This window comes from Myotis brandtii, unplaced genomic scaffold (assembly GCF_000412655.1).
Source record: "Myotis brandtii unplaced genomic scaffold, ASM41265v1 scaffold61, whole genome shotgun sequence".
Classification (NCBI taxonomy): Eukaryota; Metazoa; Chordata; class Mammalia; order Chiroptera; family Vespertilionidae; genus Myotis; species Myotis brandtii.
Genome location: NW_005370318.1, coordinates 2,360,920 through 2,377,531, shown reverse-complemented (window position 1 = coordinate 2,377,531; position 16,612 = coordinate 2,360,920). Strand labels below are relative to the sequence as shown.

General features: G+C 51.4%; 1 protein-coding gene across 1 annotated transcript in view; it reads left to right on the top strand.

Annotated features, from left to right (window-relative positions):
• The first annotated feature begins 1,941 nt into the window (after nucleotides 1–1,941).
• The window catches only part of LOC102251270, a 19,370-nt gene continuing 4,699 nt past the window's right edge, over nucleotides 1,942–16,612 (top strand). The window contains exons 1-12 of the mRNA XM_014550688.1: nucleotides 1,942–2,592; nucleotides 3,637–3,853; nucleotides 4,481–4,585; nucleotides 6,592–6,723; nucleotides 7,540–7,624; nucleotides 7,738–7,801; nucleotides 8,149–8,234; nucleotides 8,984–9,166; nucleotides 11,499–11,552; nucleotides 12,524–12,664; nucleotides 13,745–13,812; nucleotides 14,079–14,124. Coding sequence (XP_014406174.1) covers nucleotides 2,484–2,592; nucleotides 3,637–3,853; nucleotides 4,481–4,585; nucleotides 6,592–6,723; nucleotides 7,540–7,624; nucleotides 7,738–7,801; nucleotides 8,149–8,234; nucleotides 8,984–9,166; nucleotides 11,499–11,552; nucleotides 12,524–12,664; nucleotides 13,745–13,812; nucleotides 14,079–14,124 — 1,290 coding nt within the window. The 5' untranslated portion in view covers nucleotides 1,942–2,483. The remainder of the gene's footprint in view (nucleotides 2,593–3,636; nucleotides 3,854–4,480; nucleotides 4,586–6,591; nucleotides 6,724–7,539; nucleotides 7,625–7,737; nucleotides 7,802–8,148; nucleotides 8,235–8,983; nucleotides 9,167–11,498; nucleotides 11,553–12,523; nucleotides 12,665–13,744; nucleotides 13,813–14,078; nucleotides 14,125–16,612) is intronic.

Genomic DNA, 16,612 nt, shown 5'->3' with positions numbered 1-16,612 from the left:
CCGGGTTGCATAGTCACACTAAATTTCCCTTTCACTGGGTAGCCAGTCCCCTCTCTGTGCCCTGATTTCAAATCCAGTTTTGTCTCAGACATGCTGTGTGACCTTGAGAAAGTCACTTAACCTCTCTTAGTCTGTTTTCTTCATCTGTAAAATGGACATTAAGATAAGTAACTTCTTTTGAACCCTTTCTATGTGCCAGGCCCTGTGCTAAGTTACCTCAATGATCTTCACAATATCCAAAAGACATATGTGGATTTATTTTTCTCCTTTTGCAGGCATGAAAAGTGAGTCTCAGAAGGGACAGTAACTTGCCCACAGTTACACAGTTACTGCGTGGCGGTGGGGATTTGAACCCAGGCCTGCCTGACTACAGAGGCGTGGCATAGAAGACATACATGGGAAAGGCATGGGGAATGGTCCCAAAGTGGTCACCGGGCCCCTCCCAGCCCTGCCTCTGTCCCTCACCTGCTCTCTTCCACACGCCCACCCCCACCCCCAATATACACCCTTACTCCCTTGGGCTCTATGGCTGGCACATTCTGTATTAGGAGCCTCCTTGGGTCCCTTTCAAGAGTGAAGGCCCAGCCAGGCTCTGCAGCTCTGATGTTGTTCCTAAGGGAAAGGGCCCAACCCCAAACTGAAGGGTCCTCCCACTTCCTCCCTGGGGTATGTTGGCCCCGGCCTAGAGCCTGCCCTTTGAGCCTCAGTGACAGGCCCTATCAGTTTTGGCCAGAAGCTCCTTGCCACCCTCTGCCAAGAGGACCCTCCCTCCCCTGAAGAGCTCCTCTGAGCACCAGCCCCAGCCAAGGGGCTGGACTTGCTGCCATGTGCCACCCACCGGCTTCAGAACTCAGGTTATAAAACTGTCTTTCTTGGAAGCGGGAGACAGAGACCAGGGAAAGATTCCAGACAGCCCCATTCGTGGAGAGGTAAGGACCAAGAGGCTCACAGGGGCACTTCTCCGTGCTTCTTGAGCACCTACACTAATGTGGTGAATGGTGCGGAGGGTCTTAGTGCCAGGCCAACCTGGGTTCAAATCCAGGCTCTCCCACCGACTACCTGTGTGACTTGGGGCAGGCAACGCATTACTCCTCTCTGAGCTTCAGTTTTGTCATCTGTAAAATGGGCCTGCTATCCATGATCCCGACCACTGTGGCGAGGACTCGGTGATGTGATGGGGCTTGTAAAGCTCTTGGCGTGGTGTCTGCCACATAGTGAGGGCTCAAGCAGAAGTCGGGGCTGGTGTGGTGATTTAGGACAAGAGAGGGAGAGGGTGGGAAGATGGTGTGAAGTACTAAGGGCAGGGAGGGAGGAGGGACTGACTTGGGTGAACTGATTGAGGAAAGTGTCTGTCATGGGACTGACAAATAGTGGGTGAATTTTAAATAATCCTAGAAGCAAAATATAAAGAGCTAATGCCATGAGTACAAGTTTTCCCGTCCAAAATTTGCATATGCAAACAAAACCTTTCTTTTCTATACCCAATTATATCACGGTTTGGGGCAGCACCTGTGCCACCAAGCACCAAAAATCTGGATGTTGCTGACTCAAGGCAATGCAGGGCACTCCAGGGCAGGCTCAGCTGCTTTTAGGGGTACCCTGTCCTTGCTCAGGGGAAGCATTTACCCTCTGGGCGGCTTCTTCCTAGGCGTGCGGTGGGGGTGCATCGCTGGCTCCCCGGTGAGCCCTGCTTACGCTAGCATATGTGTCTGCATCCCAGCTGGTCTCTGCCTTGCAGTTTCAGAAGCTGAGTCTCTTGGTGACACACTTTTGCCCACCTACCCCCACCTGCAGGCTCCGGGGTCCTGACTGTGCCCTTTTGGCCACCCTCTGCAGGGCTGCAGTTCAGCCGATAGGACCCCATACAAACATACTAGTTGTAATATTGAAATATTTCCTTACTAGTTGGTAAAAAGCCATGGCTGCAAGTCCCAGGGGCCTAGCTCAGCCACTATGGTGCCTCCCCCAGGACCCTTCCCTGTCCTCCTCCAGATCCTGAAGCTTCCATGGCTAAAAGGGAACACTACATCTTTAAACATCTCACAGTGTGGCCCGGCCACTTTAACAGGGGTTAGGTCCGTTGCTTGCTCAGGGCTTGGTGCATATTGTTGAATGTATTCCTCACAATTAATGTTTAATCCCAATTTTACAGATGAGAGGTCAGAGGTACAGAGAGATCAAGTAACTTGCTCAGGGTCACACAGTCTGGGAGTGGCAGAGCCCAGATTTGAAGCCAGCCCACACAAGGAGGAAGGGCACTCCAGGCAAAGAGAACTAAAGGCACTAGTGTGAGGTGGTGGGGAGTGCAGGCTGTGTTCATGGACCAGTGGATCTGGAGCTAGAGGAGAAGCAAGGCGAGGAAAGCTGGAGAGATAGTTCTAGAAGAGGCAGAGCTGGGAGACGCTAAGCAATGGGTCCCTGGTAAGGACATGGAGGTGACATGGGGCTTCCCAGCTCTGTGTCCATAGGTCCTGGCCCTGAGGATGCTGCTGTTCTGGGGGTCACTGCTATGCTGGGGGCTGCTGCCCCAAGCCCAAGGGGAGGCCCAGCACCTGCTCTTCCTACGGATCAGCAAGGACCAGCTAGAAACAGGTAAAATGTAAGGGGTGGGCCGAGGGAGGCAGGCCCGCAGGGAAGGAGAAGGGGGAGAGATGGCACCACCTCCCAATTCAAGGCTTCTCTTCTGGCCTCCCCCTCACCAGCAGCAGAATTTGCCTTCCTTCACTGAGAGCTGACCCTATCCTTCCCCTGCTCTCACACTGCTGTGGCTCCCCAGTACCCTCAGGAAAACCTCCAAGCTCCTCACACTGGCATTCAAGGCCCTATATGTATGTCCAGCCCCTCCCACCACCACTGCCCTAGCCACCCCATAGACGCCCCAGCTTCTTCCTTTGCTAGTGCTGTTCCTTTTGCCTACTGTGCTCTTTTCGTTCTTCCCAACACGGTGAATTCCAACTCATTCTTTAAGGCAAAGCTCTAATGGGAATCCCTCCTCTGATGGGAATCCCTCCCAATCTCCCCAAGCGGAAGGTCTCCTCCCGCTGGGCTCTCACCACCCTTCGGTGAAGCCTTGTCAATGGCCTTATCCACGTGGATTGCACTTGCCCTACTTGTCTGTCTCTCTCCCTAACTTTTGGCCGTGAGCTCCTTGTCCTCCATGCACCACAGTCCTACCTCATTGATCTGGTTCATAAACTCGCCACCTCAGGGCCTTTGCACATGCTATTTCCTCTGTTTACATTGCTCCCCTTCCCCTCCCCCAATCTTGCAATAGTGGATTTCTTCACCTCATTCAGGTCTCAGCTCAAATGCCTCCTCTTCTGTGACCACCCTTTCAGTCATGCTCCAACCCGACTCCGTTTTATTTTCTATTCACTGCCTAGCACTTTCGAAATTGCTGTGCTTGCTTCCTTGAGTGCTCAGTGTGGTCTGTCTCCCCACCAGCACGTACAGCCCATGAGGGCAGGAGCCACATGGCTCCCGTTCCCTGAGCCAGGAGAGAGTGAGCACGTAAGTACTTGTTGCTAAATGATCACCTACCTCACTGGCCCAGGGCAGGTGCGGGTGAGCATTTGCTGAATGACTGAATGAACGGTGAGCCCACGCCGAGGGCGGCCTTGTGTCCTGTGTCCTCAGATATTTCAGACTTGCTCTCGGAACACCACATCCTGGGCCGCATGGCCAGGATACCTGTGACGGGCGCCACAAGTGAAGGTATCGCCATCCTGGACCACCTGCCCTTCGTAAGAAAAGGCCTCTCCAAGAAGAGCAGTGGGCTTGACCTGTCGCTGGTCGGGGACCTGCTCTCGGGGAAGAGCCTCCCACTGCTGGGGCAGCTGCTCCAGGCGGGCGGGTGAGTAAACCGAGGCTGCTCTGGCCAGTCTTCCCCCTCAGGCGCCTTGTTCTCACCAGGCAAATGCAGCACCAGGAGGGTGGTGGGAGGCCTGGGTGTCCTTGGAGGTTCTCTACAGCCTGGGAAGCGCCCAGCAAGGGCATTTTTCTTCTTCTTAAACCTCTCCACGACACTTGAAATCTCCCACAGAATAACGCAGGTCTAAATCAGGGATCTCTGTCTGGTAGCCCTCCACATTCAGTCTGCACCTGGGAATTACAAGCTTGCCTAGTGTTCTTAAAAGATATTTTAGCAAATTGCCAGCATTTAAAAATCAAGAGGGTTTTCATCAAATTCTACACTTGAATTCAGACAGGGTAAATGTGTATAGGCGGCTCCTCCACTGTATTCTCCCCTTTTGTAGAAGGTGAGGCACTGAGGTCTGGAGAGAAAAAGGGACCTGTCCAGGTCTTCAAGGCTTGGAGCTGGAACTAGAGCCCAGTGTTCTGCAGCTGAGCTGGGGGTCAGGGAGGGGTGGTCCCAAAGCTGCCCCACCCTTCCTGGGGTCCACTCCTATTCTAGCCATCACACACACACACACTCCACAGAAGCCTTACCAGGCTAGGCCACCACCCATACCTCTCACAGGTTGGTCATAGAAGATGCCAAAGGACCCGAGGTCACCCTGCAAGTCCTGAGCGACAGCCTGCTGCAGGTCACACTGCGAAGCAAACTGTACCTCTCGCTCCAGAGGTGAGTGCCCTGCGCGTTTCCTCCCACCTGCCTCAGCAAGCAGCAGGCCGCCGTGCACTGCTGGCAAAAGCTTGCTGCCTGTGTCACCATAAGCATCATAAGAATCCTTTCCGCTTGAGCATGTTTCAAAGCCATTTTTACTGATGGGGAAACTGAGGCACTGAGTGGGAGAGGGACCTGCCCCAGGTCACACGGTGAATCAGCAGCAGAAGCTGAGATAAAACCCTCTGACTTCCATGTCACCCCATCTGCATAAAAGGCAGATGCATTAACAGGATGGTCTGAGAAGGATCTAATTCAAGGTCACCTTGGAGTTCAGCACACCTAGACTCCAATCCCGCTTACCATCTAGGTGACCTGAGCAAGGGCGTCCGTTCCCTGGGCCTTAGTTTCCTCACCTATAAAATGGGGATAATCAAGTCCCCTGCTGTACTTGGCTACTGAGAAAGTTCACTGCCTATGTGAGTTCAGATTGCTCACTAAGCTGTGGAGGAAGATGCTGACCTGGGGTTATAAAAACAACAGCCAACAGGGGAAGTGCTATAGCGGTATTTGCACATGAAACAGGAATATTTTTTAATATACTTTTATTGACTTCAGAGAGTAAGGGAAAAGACAAGTCCCCTGCTGTACTTGGCTACTGAGAAAGTTCACTGCCTATGTGAGTTCAGATTGCTCACTAAGCTGTGGAGGAAGATGCTGACCTGGGGTTATAAAAACAACAGCCAACAGGGGAAGTGCTATAGCGGTATTTGCACATGAAACAGGAATATTTTTTAATATACTTTTATTGACTTCAGAGATGAAGGGAAGAGAGATAAAAACATCAATGATCAGAGAGAATCACTGATCACTTCCTCCTGCACACACACATCCGCGCTCCCACCCCCCCCTCCCCCACCACTCCTGCTGGGGATCAAGCCCGCAACCCAGGCATGTGCCTTAACCAGGAATCGAACCTCGACCTCCTGGTTCATAGGTCAATGCTCAACCACTGAGCCATGCCGGCTGGACAAGGAATATTCTTAAATGCCCTTTAGAAATATGTATTTTTGTAAAATATGGTTTTCTTGGTCTAGCTTCCCTTTTTGATAGAGGAGCACAAAGAAACATTTCTTTAATGGAGATATTGGCATAGAAAATATCTCTCTGCTATACAATAAATATATCATCACCCTTGTGATGTGTGCAATAAAAATACAACTTGACCCTTGACCTGGTGGAACTGTAGCAAACTGGAGAGCATATAGCCCATCTCAAGGTCACCCTCAGCGCCCCCAAGAGATTGACACTCAGGGAGGACTCTGGCTTGGTATTGTCTGATCTTTCAGGTTTTCCAAAGTGTAAAATCCATATCCTTTTTTCCCCATCACCATTTATCCCTCATGCTCTCTTCTACCTCCACCCCCTCAGCAATCACATACAGTTGTACATGTCCAGGAGTTCTCTCTTCTTTTTTCTTTTTTGCTCAATCACTCCACCCTCCCCTGCACCAACACCCGAGCTGTCTGCCTGCTTTCCATGAGTCTGTCTCTATTTTGCTTGGTAGTTCATTTGTTCATTAGTTCCGCCTATATGAATTCCATATTCTCTGTCTCTATTTTGCTTGGTAGTTCAGTTTGTTCATTTAGTTCCGCCTATATGAATTCCATATTCTTTTTTTTTTCAATATGTATTTTTTATTGATTTCAGAGAGGAAGGGAGAGGAAAAGAGAGATAAAAACATTTATGAAAAGAATCACTGATGGGCTGCTTCCTGCATGATCAGGGACCAAGCCCGCCACCCGGGCATGTGCCCTGACCAGGAATCTAACCGTGACCTCCTGGTTCATGGGTCCACATTCAACCACTGAGCCACTGCGGCCGGGATTGAATTCCATATTCTTAATCAACTCTCCTAGTGTTTCATTTGAGCCCTCCAGGCCGTTGCAGACCACTAGCCTGTGACTTCTGGTCTCAACCTTGGCCTGTGGCTTGGAGCCTGCCTAGACACACTGCCCCTACAGGATCCTGCGGCTCAAAGTCATCAAGAACATCCGCATCGGGGTACGGCTGGAACAGATGGGGAACAAGACCAAGGTGGCCTTTGAGGAGTGCCATACCCCACCAGGATACCTGAGCATCAAGGTTCTGGAGCAGTGAGTACCTGCCCACTCCTGGGCCTCCACTGGGTAGGGGTAGATGCCAGGCCTTCGTGCACTGCTCCTGCAGCTCGGCCCCTCACTGAGACTCTCCAGCATAGTTGTCTAGAGTGACCAAGGACATCAGGGACAGGATCATCGCCAAGGCCACAAGCCGCACCACCCTTCAGTATCTCCAGCCTCAACGCTGAATGTCACGGCTAAGAGTGTGCATCAAATCTCGGCTCGGCTGCTTTCTAACACTGGGGCCCCGAGCCAAGCCATCTGACTTCTAGGAGCCTCCGTTTCCTCACCAGTAAAATAGGATTTCTCACAGAACCCAGCCAACATGGGTGGTTGTGGGGAACAGATGAGTTAACCCATGGGACCCACTTAGCATTAAACCTACCACATAAGGTGGCCTCTATCTATGATTCTCAAATTACCCGGCACAAAAGCCATTTCCTTCATGAAACCCGCCGTGACTTCCACTGCCAATTGTGATCTCTCCCTCTTTGAAAATCACAGAAACATTTATCAGAGAGAGAAATAAGGAGGCAGAGGCAGGGAGGAAGAATCAGGAAGAAATAAAGAAATAAAGCAGGAGAAAGTGAGGGAGGTAGAATGCAAGAAGGCAGGAAGGATGAAAAAGCAGAAAAGGAAGGGGAGGAGAGAGGAGGGAGACGTCAGGCGAGGAAGGAAGCAGCCACTCTGAATTTCCACGTTACACAGGCCCAGGGAGACCTTCCTCAGCTTTGCCCTGGACTCCCCGTCCTGGCCTCAGTCTCCCACTCCATGGTGTCTCAGACCCCATCTGCTCTCCCCGGCCCCTAGGATGAACCCCCTCCTGGTGAATGAAGCTCTGGAGATGGTGACAGGTGTCCTGGACCAGGCATTGCCCTTCCTCCTGCAAAAGATAGTGAGTTGCTCACCCCCCCCCCCACCTCCCCCTGGAAAAGGAGCACAACCCCAAAGGAGAGCCCTCCAACCTCGCCCAACCCCCACAAAGACCCCCTCGTGCCTTCCCTCCAGGTGTGCCCCGTGGCCACGACCCTGCTCAACTCGCTGCTAGAAGACCTGCTGCCCATCAATCTGTGTATGTTGGTCCAGACTTATCTGTTGTCCCTGTACTGTGTGCCAGGGACTGTCCTAGGCTCTGCTATGGTGGGAAACAAGCCACACAAACCCTGCCCACGGCGTGCCTGCTTTCTAGTGGGGGAGAGAAAGGCAATATGCCTATGACCCTGCAAAGTGGGATTATCAGAGGCCCACAGAGTAGACTGTTGTGATCATGCATATAACCTGGCACAAAGGTATTGCTCAATAAGTGTCATTATTATAAGCACAGCCCAGCGCATAAAGAACTTAAAGCTGAGCAGAGAGGGAGAACAAATTATCCATTTTGCTGCCTCTCCATGCCCCCGTTTCATGTCCTTATTGTCGCCCCAGCCACCTCAGGCCCAGAAGACTTCCAGTACCATGTCACCACCACGGAGTTCACCGAGGAGGCCATCCTGATGAAAGTCTTGGTGAGCCAGCCCCCTGGCCAGGGCAGACCTCCAAGGGCATCCCCTGGTCTGGGGGAGGATGGACAAAGAGGAGAATGTGATGGGGCTTCTCTGGCAGGAGGTACAAAGGGGAGGAGGGGGAGAAGGAGGAGGAAGAAGCAAATGAAGACCCAGGTGCCTGCCCTCGGAGCTTGTGCTGAGCCTGGGGGGTCCTTCCTCAACGCAGGAGAGCAGAAGAGGCCACAGGGCTGCGTGTCCCACGAGCAAGGATCAAGCCCCAACTCAAGGCAGGGGCTGCAGGGCCACGGGTAACGCCCCGTTGGAAGGGACCCCTCAGATGCGGAAACAAAGGCCCAGAGAAAGGATGAGGCTGGCTGCCCAACTCCAGTCCCCATGGAACGAGGGGAGGACAGGAAGGACTTGATAGGAAGGAGTGCTGTTAACAAGGGTGCAGAGAGGGGAGTAGGGTCAAATGAGGGAGAAGCAAGGAAACAGGTCATGGGTCCAAAACCCAGCTCCACCCCCTACCGTGTGTAGGATCTTAAGTAGTCACCTCCCCTCTCTGGGATTCAGCTTCCCCACCTGTGAAATGGTAGCAATAATTGTTCCCATCTCATGACGCCGTTGTGGGGTTCAAATGAGACTGCGCACAGAAACGTTCAGCGCTATGCGTGGCACATAGTGAGCCCTCGATGTATGAGCTGTAACCAGTTGTTGGCCAAGGAGGCCGTTCCCATGGAATTTCTTCTTCCCCCTTCATTTCTCTAAAGCTCGTGACCCCCTGTGGCCCAGGCCAGAGGGCCCCAAGGTCTGACCACCTGGCCCCCCAGCCCCTCCCAAAATTAGCCCAGGGCAGCATGGCAGACCTGGCCTTTTGGGTGGAAGCCTACAATGACATCCTGTCCTGCCTCTACACCAGCAAGGAAGTCCGTGTGGACGCCCAGGACTCCACGGTGAGTGCTGAGGAAGGGGAAGGAGGGTGGGACATGACAAATGTCACTGCTCTGTTTTCACATGAAGAAGCCGAGGTAGAGCTGGCAGAAATCTCTTTGTGGGTGGCCTAGGTAAGCCACTCCTCCTCTCTGGACCTCACCTGGATAACTCCTCCAGCACAGAAGTCCCTTCCTCCTGGAAGCCGTCCTTAAACTCCCAGGCCCCTTGTTACTCGCTTCACAAAACTTATCCATTCATTTGTGCCACAAACATTTATTAACGGCCTTCTGTGTGCCAGGTCCTGTGCATACCGGTCCCTGCCCTTGCAGAACTCAGTCAGACTGGGGAGTAGAAACCGAACAAGAAAACAGTCAGATAGCCCTAGCTGGTTTGGCTCAATGGATAGAGCATCGGCCTGAGGACTGAAGGGTCCTGAGTTCGATTCCAGTCGGGGGCACGTGCCTGGGTTGCAGGCTCGATCCCCAGTAGGGGGCGTGCAGGAGGCAGCCGATCAATGATTCTCATCATCGATGTTTCTATCTCTTTCTCCCTCTCCCTTCCTCTCTGAAATCAATAATATAATATAATATAATATAATAATATATATACATATAAACAGATAAATGAAATAATATAGAGCAATGGATCAGTAAGTGACTGGTGGAGATGAGAGGGCTCCCTCCCCTGCACAGGGAAGTCAGTGAAGACATCTCTAAGGTGGTATCTGACTGGTGACGAGGCACACACACGGAGGTCTGCAAGAAGAGCACGTTCCCTGGGTCAGTGAGGGAATCGATGAGGGAGAAAAACAGATACATCACTGTCAAAAGCCTCCAGCAGCTCCTTGTCACATTCTAAATAAGTCAGTCTCCTCTGTGCCACTCCTGGGGCCCTGCATGATCTGACCCCTGCCCACCTCTCCAGCCTTATCTCCTCACCTGCTACACTCCAGACACACAGGCTGAGCTCGGCTCCCACCTTAGGGCCTTGGCACACGCTGGTCTCTCTGCCCAGGACTCTCTTCCCTCCACTGCTGGTCTCAGTGCAAATGTCATCTCCTCAGAAAGCCCCTCCTTGATCACTTCATCTAAATATCTAAAGGAAGCTTTCTCTCCCCCCACCTCTTTCTCTCTCTCATTCTGTTCTTTTCCCTTCAAAACACTGATTACTGTGTATGTATGAATAAAGTTACATATGCAAAGTTTTACACACATATATATACACACATATGTGTATTTGTATGTTTATTTATTTAACTTTGTATGTTTACTGTCCCCCCATTTTAAGGGCAGGGACTGTGAACAGGATACTATGTGAAGGACACACAGTGGGTCCTCAGTAAACACTGAAATAAGATGCATATCTGGAAGAGTTCTAATGTTATTGCTCCATTTCCACATGAGGAAACCAAGGTCCAGATAGGGAAAGTGACTGGCCCAAGGTCATCCAGCAGGTGGAATTAGGACTGGAGCCCGTCTCCTGCCTCCTCATGCTCTTCCCTCCAACCTACACAGGTGTGGCAGCTCTGAAACAGTTAGACGTGAGCCCTGTAATTCCATGTCCAGAGAAATTCTTACACCAGTGGGCAAGAATGTATGTGCAAGGGGGTTCTTTGTAGCTTCGCTTGTTATAGGGAGAAAAGCAAAGTTAACCTAGGTGTCCATCAATAAGGAACTTAAAAAATAAATCAGGTTATGGTCATAAAAAGCAGAATACTATGCAACTGTTAAAAAGAATGGAGTTGTTCTATATGTACTGATGGTGAGAGGACTAAACAAGGTGTAGGGCCACATGGTTAAAATTTTCCCATCTATTCATGCTTATATGTGTATAGAAAATGTCTGTCAGGATATACTCCAAAATATCAACAGTGGGAACCCCTGAGAATAGGATTTAGGGAAAAGGGGGAAGAGGTGTTAGAGTAGACTTTTACTTTTTACTTTATACAATTTGTTGTGTTTTTCATAATGATTTATGATCTTCAAAAATCAATGCAGCATAGGTAAATTGATAGAAATGTGATGTACTTGCTTTAAATATAGGAAACTATTAATAGAAGAATCTCTAGGTGATAAGTACACAAATGTTTTCTATAAAGTTCTTTCACCTTTGATGCATGTGTGAAAAATTTCACAATAAAATGTTGGGGGGGGGGTCATTGAAACAAAGAAAGGTTACTCTTTCCAGGTAAATCATAATGAGACTCCAGGTAAATGGCTCCTCCCGTGCAGACTGACTGATGTGCAGGTGGTGCATTCTGTTGGGGACAGAACCCCAATGGACATGCCCCAAACCTGCTCAGAACAAATCTAAGGATTCTAAAGGCCAACACACATTTTTCCCTTTTCCCAGGCTGCCGACCTCATTCAGCTGTTGTCACTGAGAGAATTGGAACCCAGGCCCGAGGTGAGTGTGTTGCCAGCTCCCCACCTCCCACCCCGCCCCCAGCTCCCTGGCAAGGATCCCAGAAAAGATTCGGGGTGGGGGAGCAGGATCTGGCCCCCTGGGCATGACCCATTTGGCCAGAGTTTCATCCTGTGGACTCACAAAATCATTGCACTTGCTTTACGGATGTTGTGAGAATTAAAGGAGATAAGTAAGGCACTCAGCTCAGTGCTCTACCCAGTGACCATGGCATGTGGCTGTCATTATCCAATACCGAACAAGACACCAGCCTACTGAGGCACAGTGAGTGGTGGCTGTGTGCCAGCCGTAATTCTCAGCAAACCTGCACTCTCACACATTTTCATACATCAGCAAACAGGTTCAGCATGCTGGATTCACTTGCCTAAGCTCACATTGCTCAGTAAGTGGCAGAATCAGAATTTGAACCCAGACCCAGACTCCAAAATTCGCGCTCAATGTCCTCTCTCCAAAGCTCTTAGAACATGGCACCTGATGGACCAGCAATAACAATAACGACAATCGATAACAATCGCATTACTGGGTGCCCGGTTCTGTTCTAAGCACTTGCTATAAATTAATTCATTTTATCCCCACAATGACCTTATAGGATAGACATGATTATTATCCCCATTTTACAAGTATGAAAACTGAGGCACAGAGAGATTAAGAAACTTGTCTCAGACCACACAGTTTGCAAGTGGTGGAGCTAGGACTCGAGCTTCAAAATCTATGTTCTTACCTGCTATGCATGCCCAGGAGGAGGATGTAATCTTACCTCCGAGGAGTTCAGTGAGATAGTAACCTTCTCAAGGTCACACCGCAGTTTGCTGCAGAGCTAGAACAAAAACTCAAGACCCCGTGACTCCTCAGGTGGTCTTTTCCCCGTTCCTCCAAACTGGGGGCTAAGAAAAGCCATCTTCTAGGCCTGCCCACACCTCTTATGCTTCAACTTCGTTCTGGCTTTTAAACAGTCCCCAGGAAGAACGGGGCTGACCATCAGCACCCCTGACCCTCCCACGGTCCGCCTCGATGGTCACAGGGCCACCGTCATCCAGCAGGGCTCCCTCGTGCTGCTGAGGCCCAATAACACCTCCTCTGTCTCCGTTTCCTGGGTGAGTTAAGCCTTGAACTTCTTTGTTCCCCAGGGGCCCTGGGTCCACTTGAGGGCCCCTCCCGGGCCCTGCCTGAAGCGGTGTGACAGAAAAACAGCAGCAAACCTCACTGTCGCATCATCTACTGATAGTCAATCAGTCCGCCCCCAAATAAGCCTGCCGTTAAAACATGAAAAGACTCGAACACCTTCTGCCTCAAGGCCAGGCCCCAGTGCTCCCGAGAACCCCCTCAGCAACTAAAGGGTTTTGCCTCTGAGATCCTCTGCTCAGTGCCCTTACGTGGTAGCATTTTAACTGTCTGCCCTGGACATGGCTGCATCGAGAGCCCTTGTCCACAAAACCAGGAGAAAGATCAGAGAAATGTAGTTGATGGAGGGGCTAAACGTGCCTGCATTCTCTCCTTCCCAAGAGAGAGGTGACCCAAGCTAGAGAGGGCCAGGCCCCGGGGGGAATACAGCTCCCCCAGTTGCAACTTCTCTATCCTAAGCTCCCGGGATTCCTATCTGCCATTCCACAGACCCTGAAATTGGGAAGGTGCCTCATATAAGGGGCGGGAGAGTTGCCCCACTAGCCCAGCCCAGCGGCATCGGTGTGTACAGCACGATCCTGGGATCCTAGTTGGCATGATTCTGGGGCAAAGAAACCAGTCATCTCTGGCTGGTGGTGAGAGTCCTACTTCTAGTTTATAAGGTGACCATGTGGATTATGGTCGTCCATAGACAACCGCCTGAAAAGGAAAGCGTCCTCTGGCTTCCAGCAACCTCAACCCTCAGCCAGCTGGCTCACTGCAAAAGGCTTTCCACCCACTGGGCTGAGTCCCTTCCCTCCTATCCACCCCACCCCCAACCCCGCCTTCCCTGCCCTCCAGGAGCACCCAGCACCCACCTGTGCCCTCTCCTGGGCAACACCAACACAGTCATCATCTGAATACATGCGAACTAGCAGTTGGGGTGCGGGTAGGACTGGGTGAGAGGGGGCTAGCCCGGGGCAAGTACTCATGGGAGGTGGATGTGAAGGGAATAACCTCTAACCAGAATGTAAATTCTCCTCCTGTTCTGACTTAATTTCACTTTGCCATAGAAACTCCTTTCAAAGGCTATGTTTTCCTCAAGAAATCAGAAATTAAAACTCCAGTTCACTCCAAACAGGTAAATTATTTTGGCTTTGGATGTTGCACAAATAAGAAGGCTCACACGGAGAGAGATGGAGGGAGAGTGCAGTTAAGGGGGACAAGTTTTCATGCCTGCTGTCAGCTGAACAGAGTGGTTTATAGGAGGAAGGGAAGAGGGAGACAGGGGGAGAGGGAGGAAGGGAAGGAAGGAAGGAGGGAGGAGGTTGTGACTCGAACCTCACTGAACACTGTACCCCCAAGCAGCTGCCCTGACCTAAAGGGGTGATTTCTTTTCTCTGATAGCACCATGGTCACCCTGGGCACCTACCCTGCTGGCCTTGCAAAGCAGGTGAGTCTTGCCTTGGCCTCTCTACTGTCCTGGAGGCCCCACCAGCAGACCCTGAGTCATTGATGTAGGGAAGTCAAAGACTCACTCACTTTCTATCCCTCATCTCATCTTGCCCTGGAGCCCCCATGCCCACTGGGGTGGGGGGTGCACCCAGGACTTAAACTGGTCCATTTCATTCTTTCGTTCACTTAACACTGAGTATCTGTCACGTGCCCACCTTGTCTTAGGATGCGTCGGTGAACAAAACAAAGGTCCCTGCCCTTGCAGAACTCACATTCATAATATATAATATATAAGGTAAATTATATATTATGTAGGCAGGTAACAGTGCTGTGGGGAAAGCAGGGGAGGGGACAGAGGATGGGGAGTGCAGGTAGGTAGGGGCAATATTAAAAAGGTCAGGGAAGGCCTCATTGAGAAGGTGAATGTTTGAGCAAAGACGGGAGGAGGTAAGGGAAGGAGCGGTGGGGATATGGGGAAAGAGGGGACCAGACGCCCCAAGGCAGGGTGTGCCTGATCGTTCTGGAAACAGCAGGTGCCAGGGTGGCTGGAGCAGAGAGGGTGAGTAATGGTCAGAGAGGGCACGGCTAGACCCATGAGGACCTTCTAGTCAGGACTGGCTTTTACTGAGTGACATGGAGGAGCAGACGGAAGGGCAAGGGTAGAGGCAACTGAGTGACATGGAGGAGCAGACGGAAGGGCAAGGGTGGAGGCAACGAGGACACACACACACACCCAGGCTTGCAGATTGTGCAGAGGCGACACACACACACACACACACACACACACACCCAGGCTTGCAGACTGTGCAGAGGCTGCTGAGGCATGAACCCCATGGTGGCAGTGGTGGCGGTGCAGGATGTTCTGAAAGTAGAGCTGACAGGATTTCCTGGTGGAAAGGATGGGGAAGGTGAGAGATGCATCCCGGATGACATGGGATTTGGAAGAAAACAGCCTCTTTCAGGAGAATACTCAGTTTGTGCCTCCAGCAGGGCTGTGGGCCCCCTCTCTGGGTTTCCTCACCCCTGAGCCCCGCGTCCTAAACCACGGCACCCACGTGCGGCCGTGTGGGGTTTCTGCGGTCCTGTGCCTGGTCTGGCCATTCCTGTGAATGAGTCCACAGGGCGGAGCACGTGGTCTCTTCCCCCCAGGGGTTGTCCCTGCTCCTGCACTGGAAGAGCTCTGCACTACCCTGCCCGTCCGAGGGAGACCCATGCCATCCCCTCCTCCCACCCTAGGGACATCCCATCACCCTCCACTTCCACAGGCCTATGCGCCTCATGCTCTAGGCCTTCTCAGGAAAAGCTGCAAGATGGAAAAACAACAACAGGACTGAACGAGAACATGTAGAGAAAGCACTTCAGAATGATCATGCCTGTTCTACCAGGTCTTGCTCCAGCCTTACTTGGGGAGACCAGGGTTGAGAGGCCCCGGTCAGGGAATCCCTTCCCAGACAGCCTCAGAGGGCAGCCATCCAGACCAGGGCTACATGTACGGTGGGACAGGATGTGCACTGGACAAGCCACCCATCCCACAGACAATGCAGATATGAATATGTCCATGACAGTCTCCCAACAGATGGGGAAAGTGTGTCTTGAAGAAAGGGGGTCTTTAATGTTTTTATTGATTTTTTTAGAGAGAGAGAGAGATGGATAGAGAGATAGTAGAAATATCACTGAGAGAGAAACATTGATAGGCTGCCTCCTGCACGTGCCCTTCTGGGGATCAGGCCTGAAACCCGGGCATGTGCCCTGACCTGAACCGAACGGGCAACCTCTTGGTTCATGGATCGACACTCAACCACTGTGCCACACTGGCCGGGCAAGAAAGGGAGTCTTAATGAATGTATGCAACTTAGATCCACAGGCAAGGCCTTCGAGGTGACAGGAACAGTAAGAGCAAAGCACGGAAGAAGGCATGTGCAAGGTATTCCATTCCGTCTGCAGGGGAGCAATGGGAGATGGAAGTGGAGGGAGGGAGAACCAGGGCTACATGTACGGTGGGACAGGATGTGCACTGGACAAGCCACCCATCCCACAGACAATGCAGATATGAATATGTCCATGACAGTCTCCCAACAGATGGGGAAAGTGTGTCTTGAAGAAAGGGGGTCTTTAATGTTTTTATTGATTTTTTTAGAGAGAGAGAGAGATGGATAGAGAGATAGTAGAAATATCACTGAGAGAGAAACATTGATAGGCTGCCTCCTGCACGTGCCCTTCTGGGGATCAGGCCTGAAACCCGGGCATGTGCCCTGACCTGAACCGAACGGGCAACCTCTTGGTTCATGGATCGATGCTCAACCACTGAGCCACACTGGCCGGGCAAGAAAGAGAGTCTTAATGAATGTATGCAACTTAGATCCACAAGCAAGGCCTTCCAGGTGACAGGAATAGTAAGAGCAAAGCACGGAAAAGGGCATGTGCATGGTATTCCAGTCTGGCTGCAGGGGCGCAATGGGAGATGGAAGTGGAAGGGGGGGAGAGAG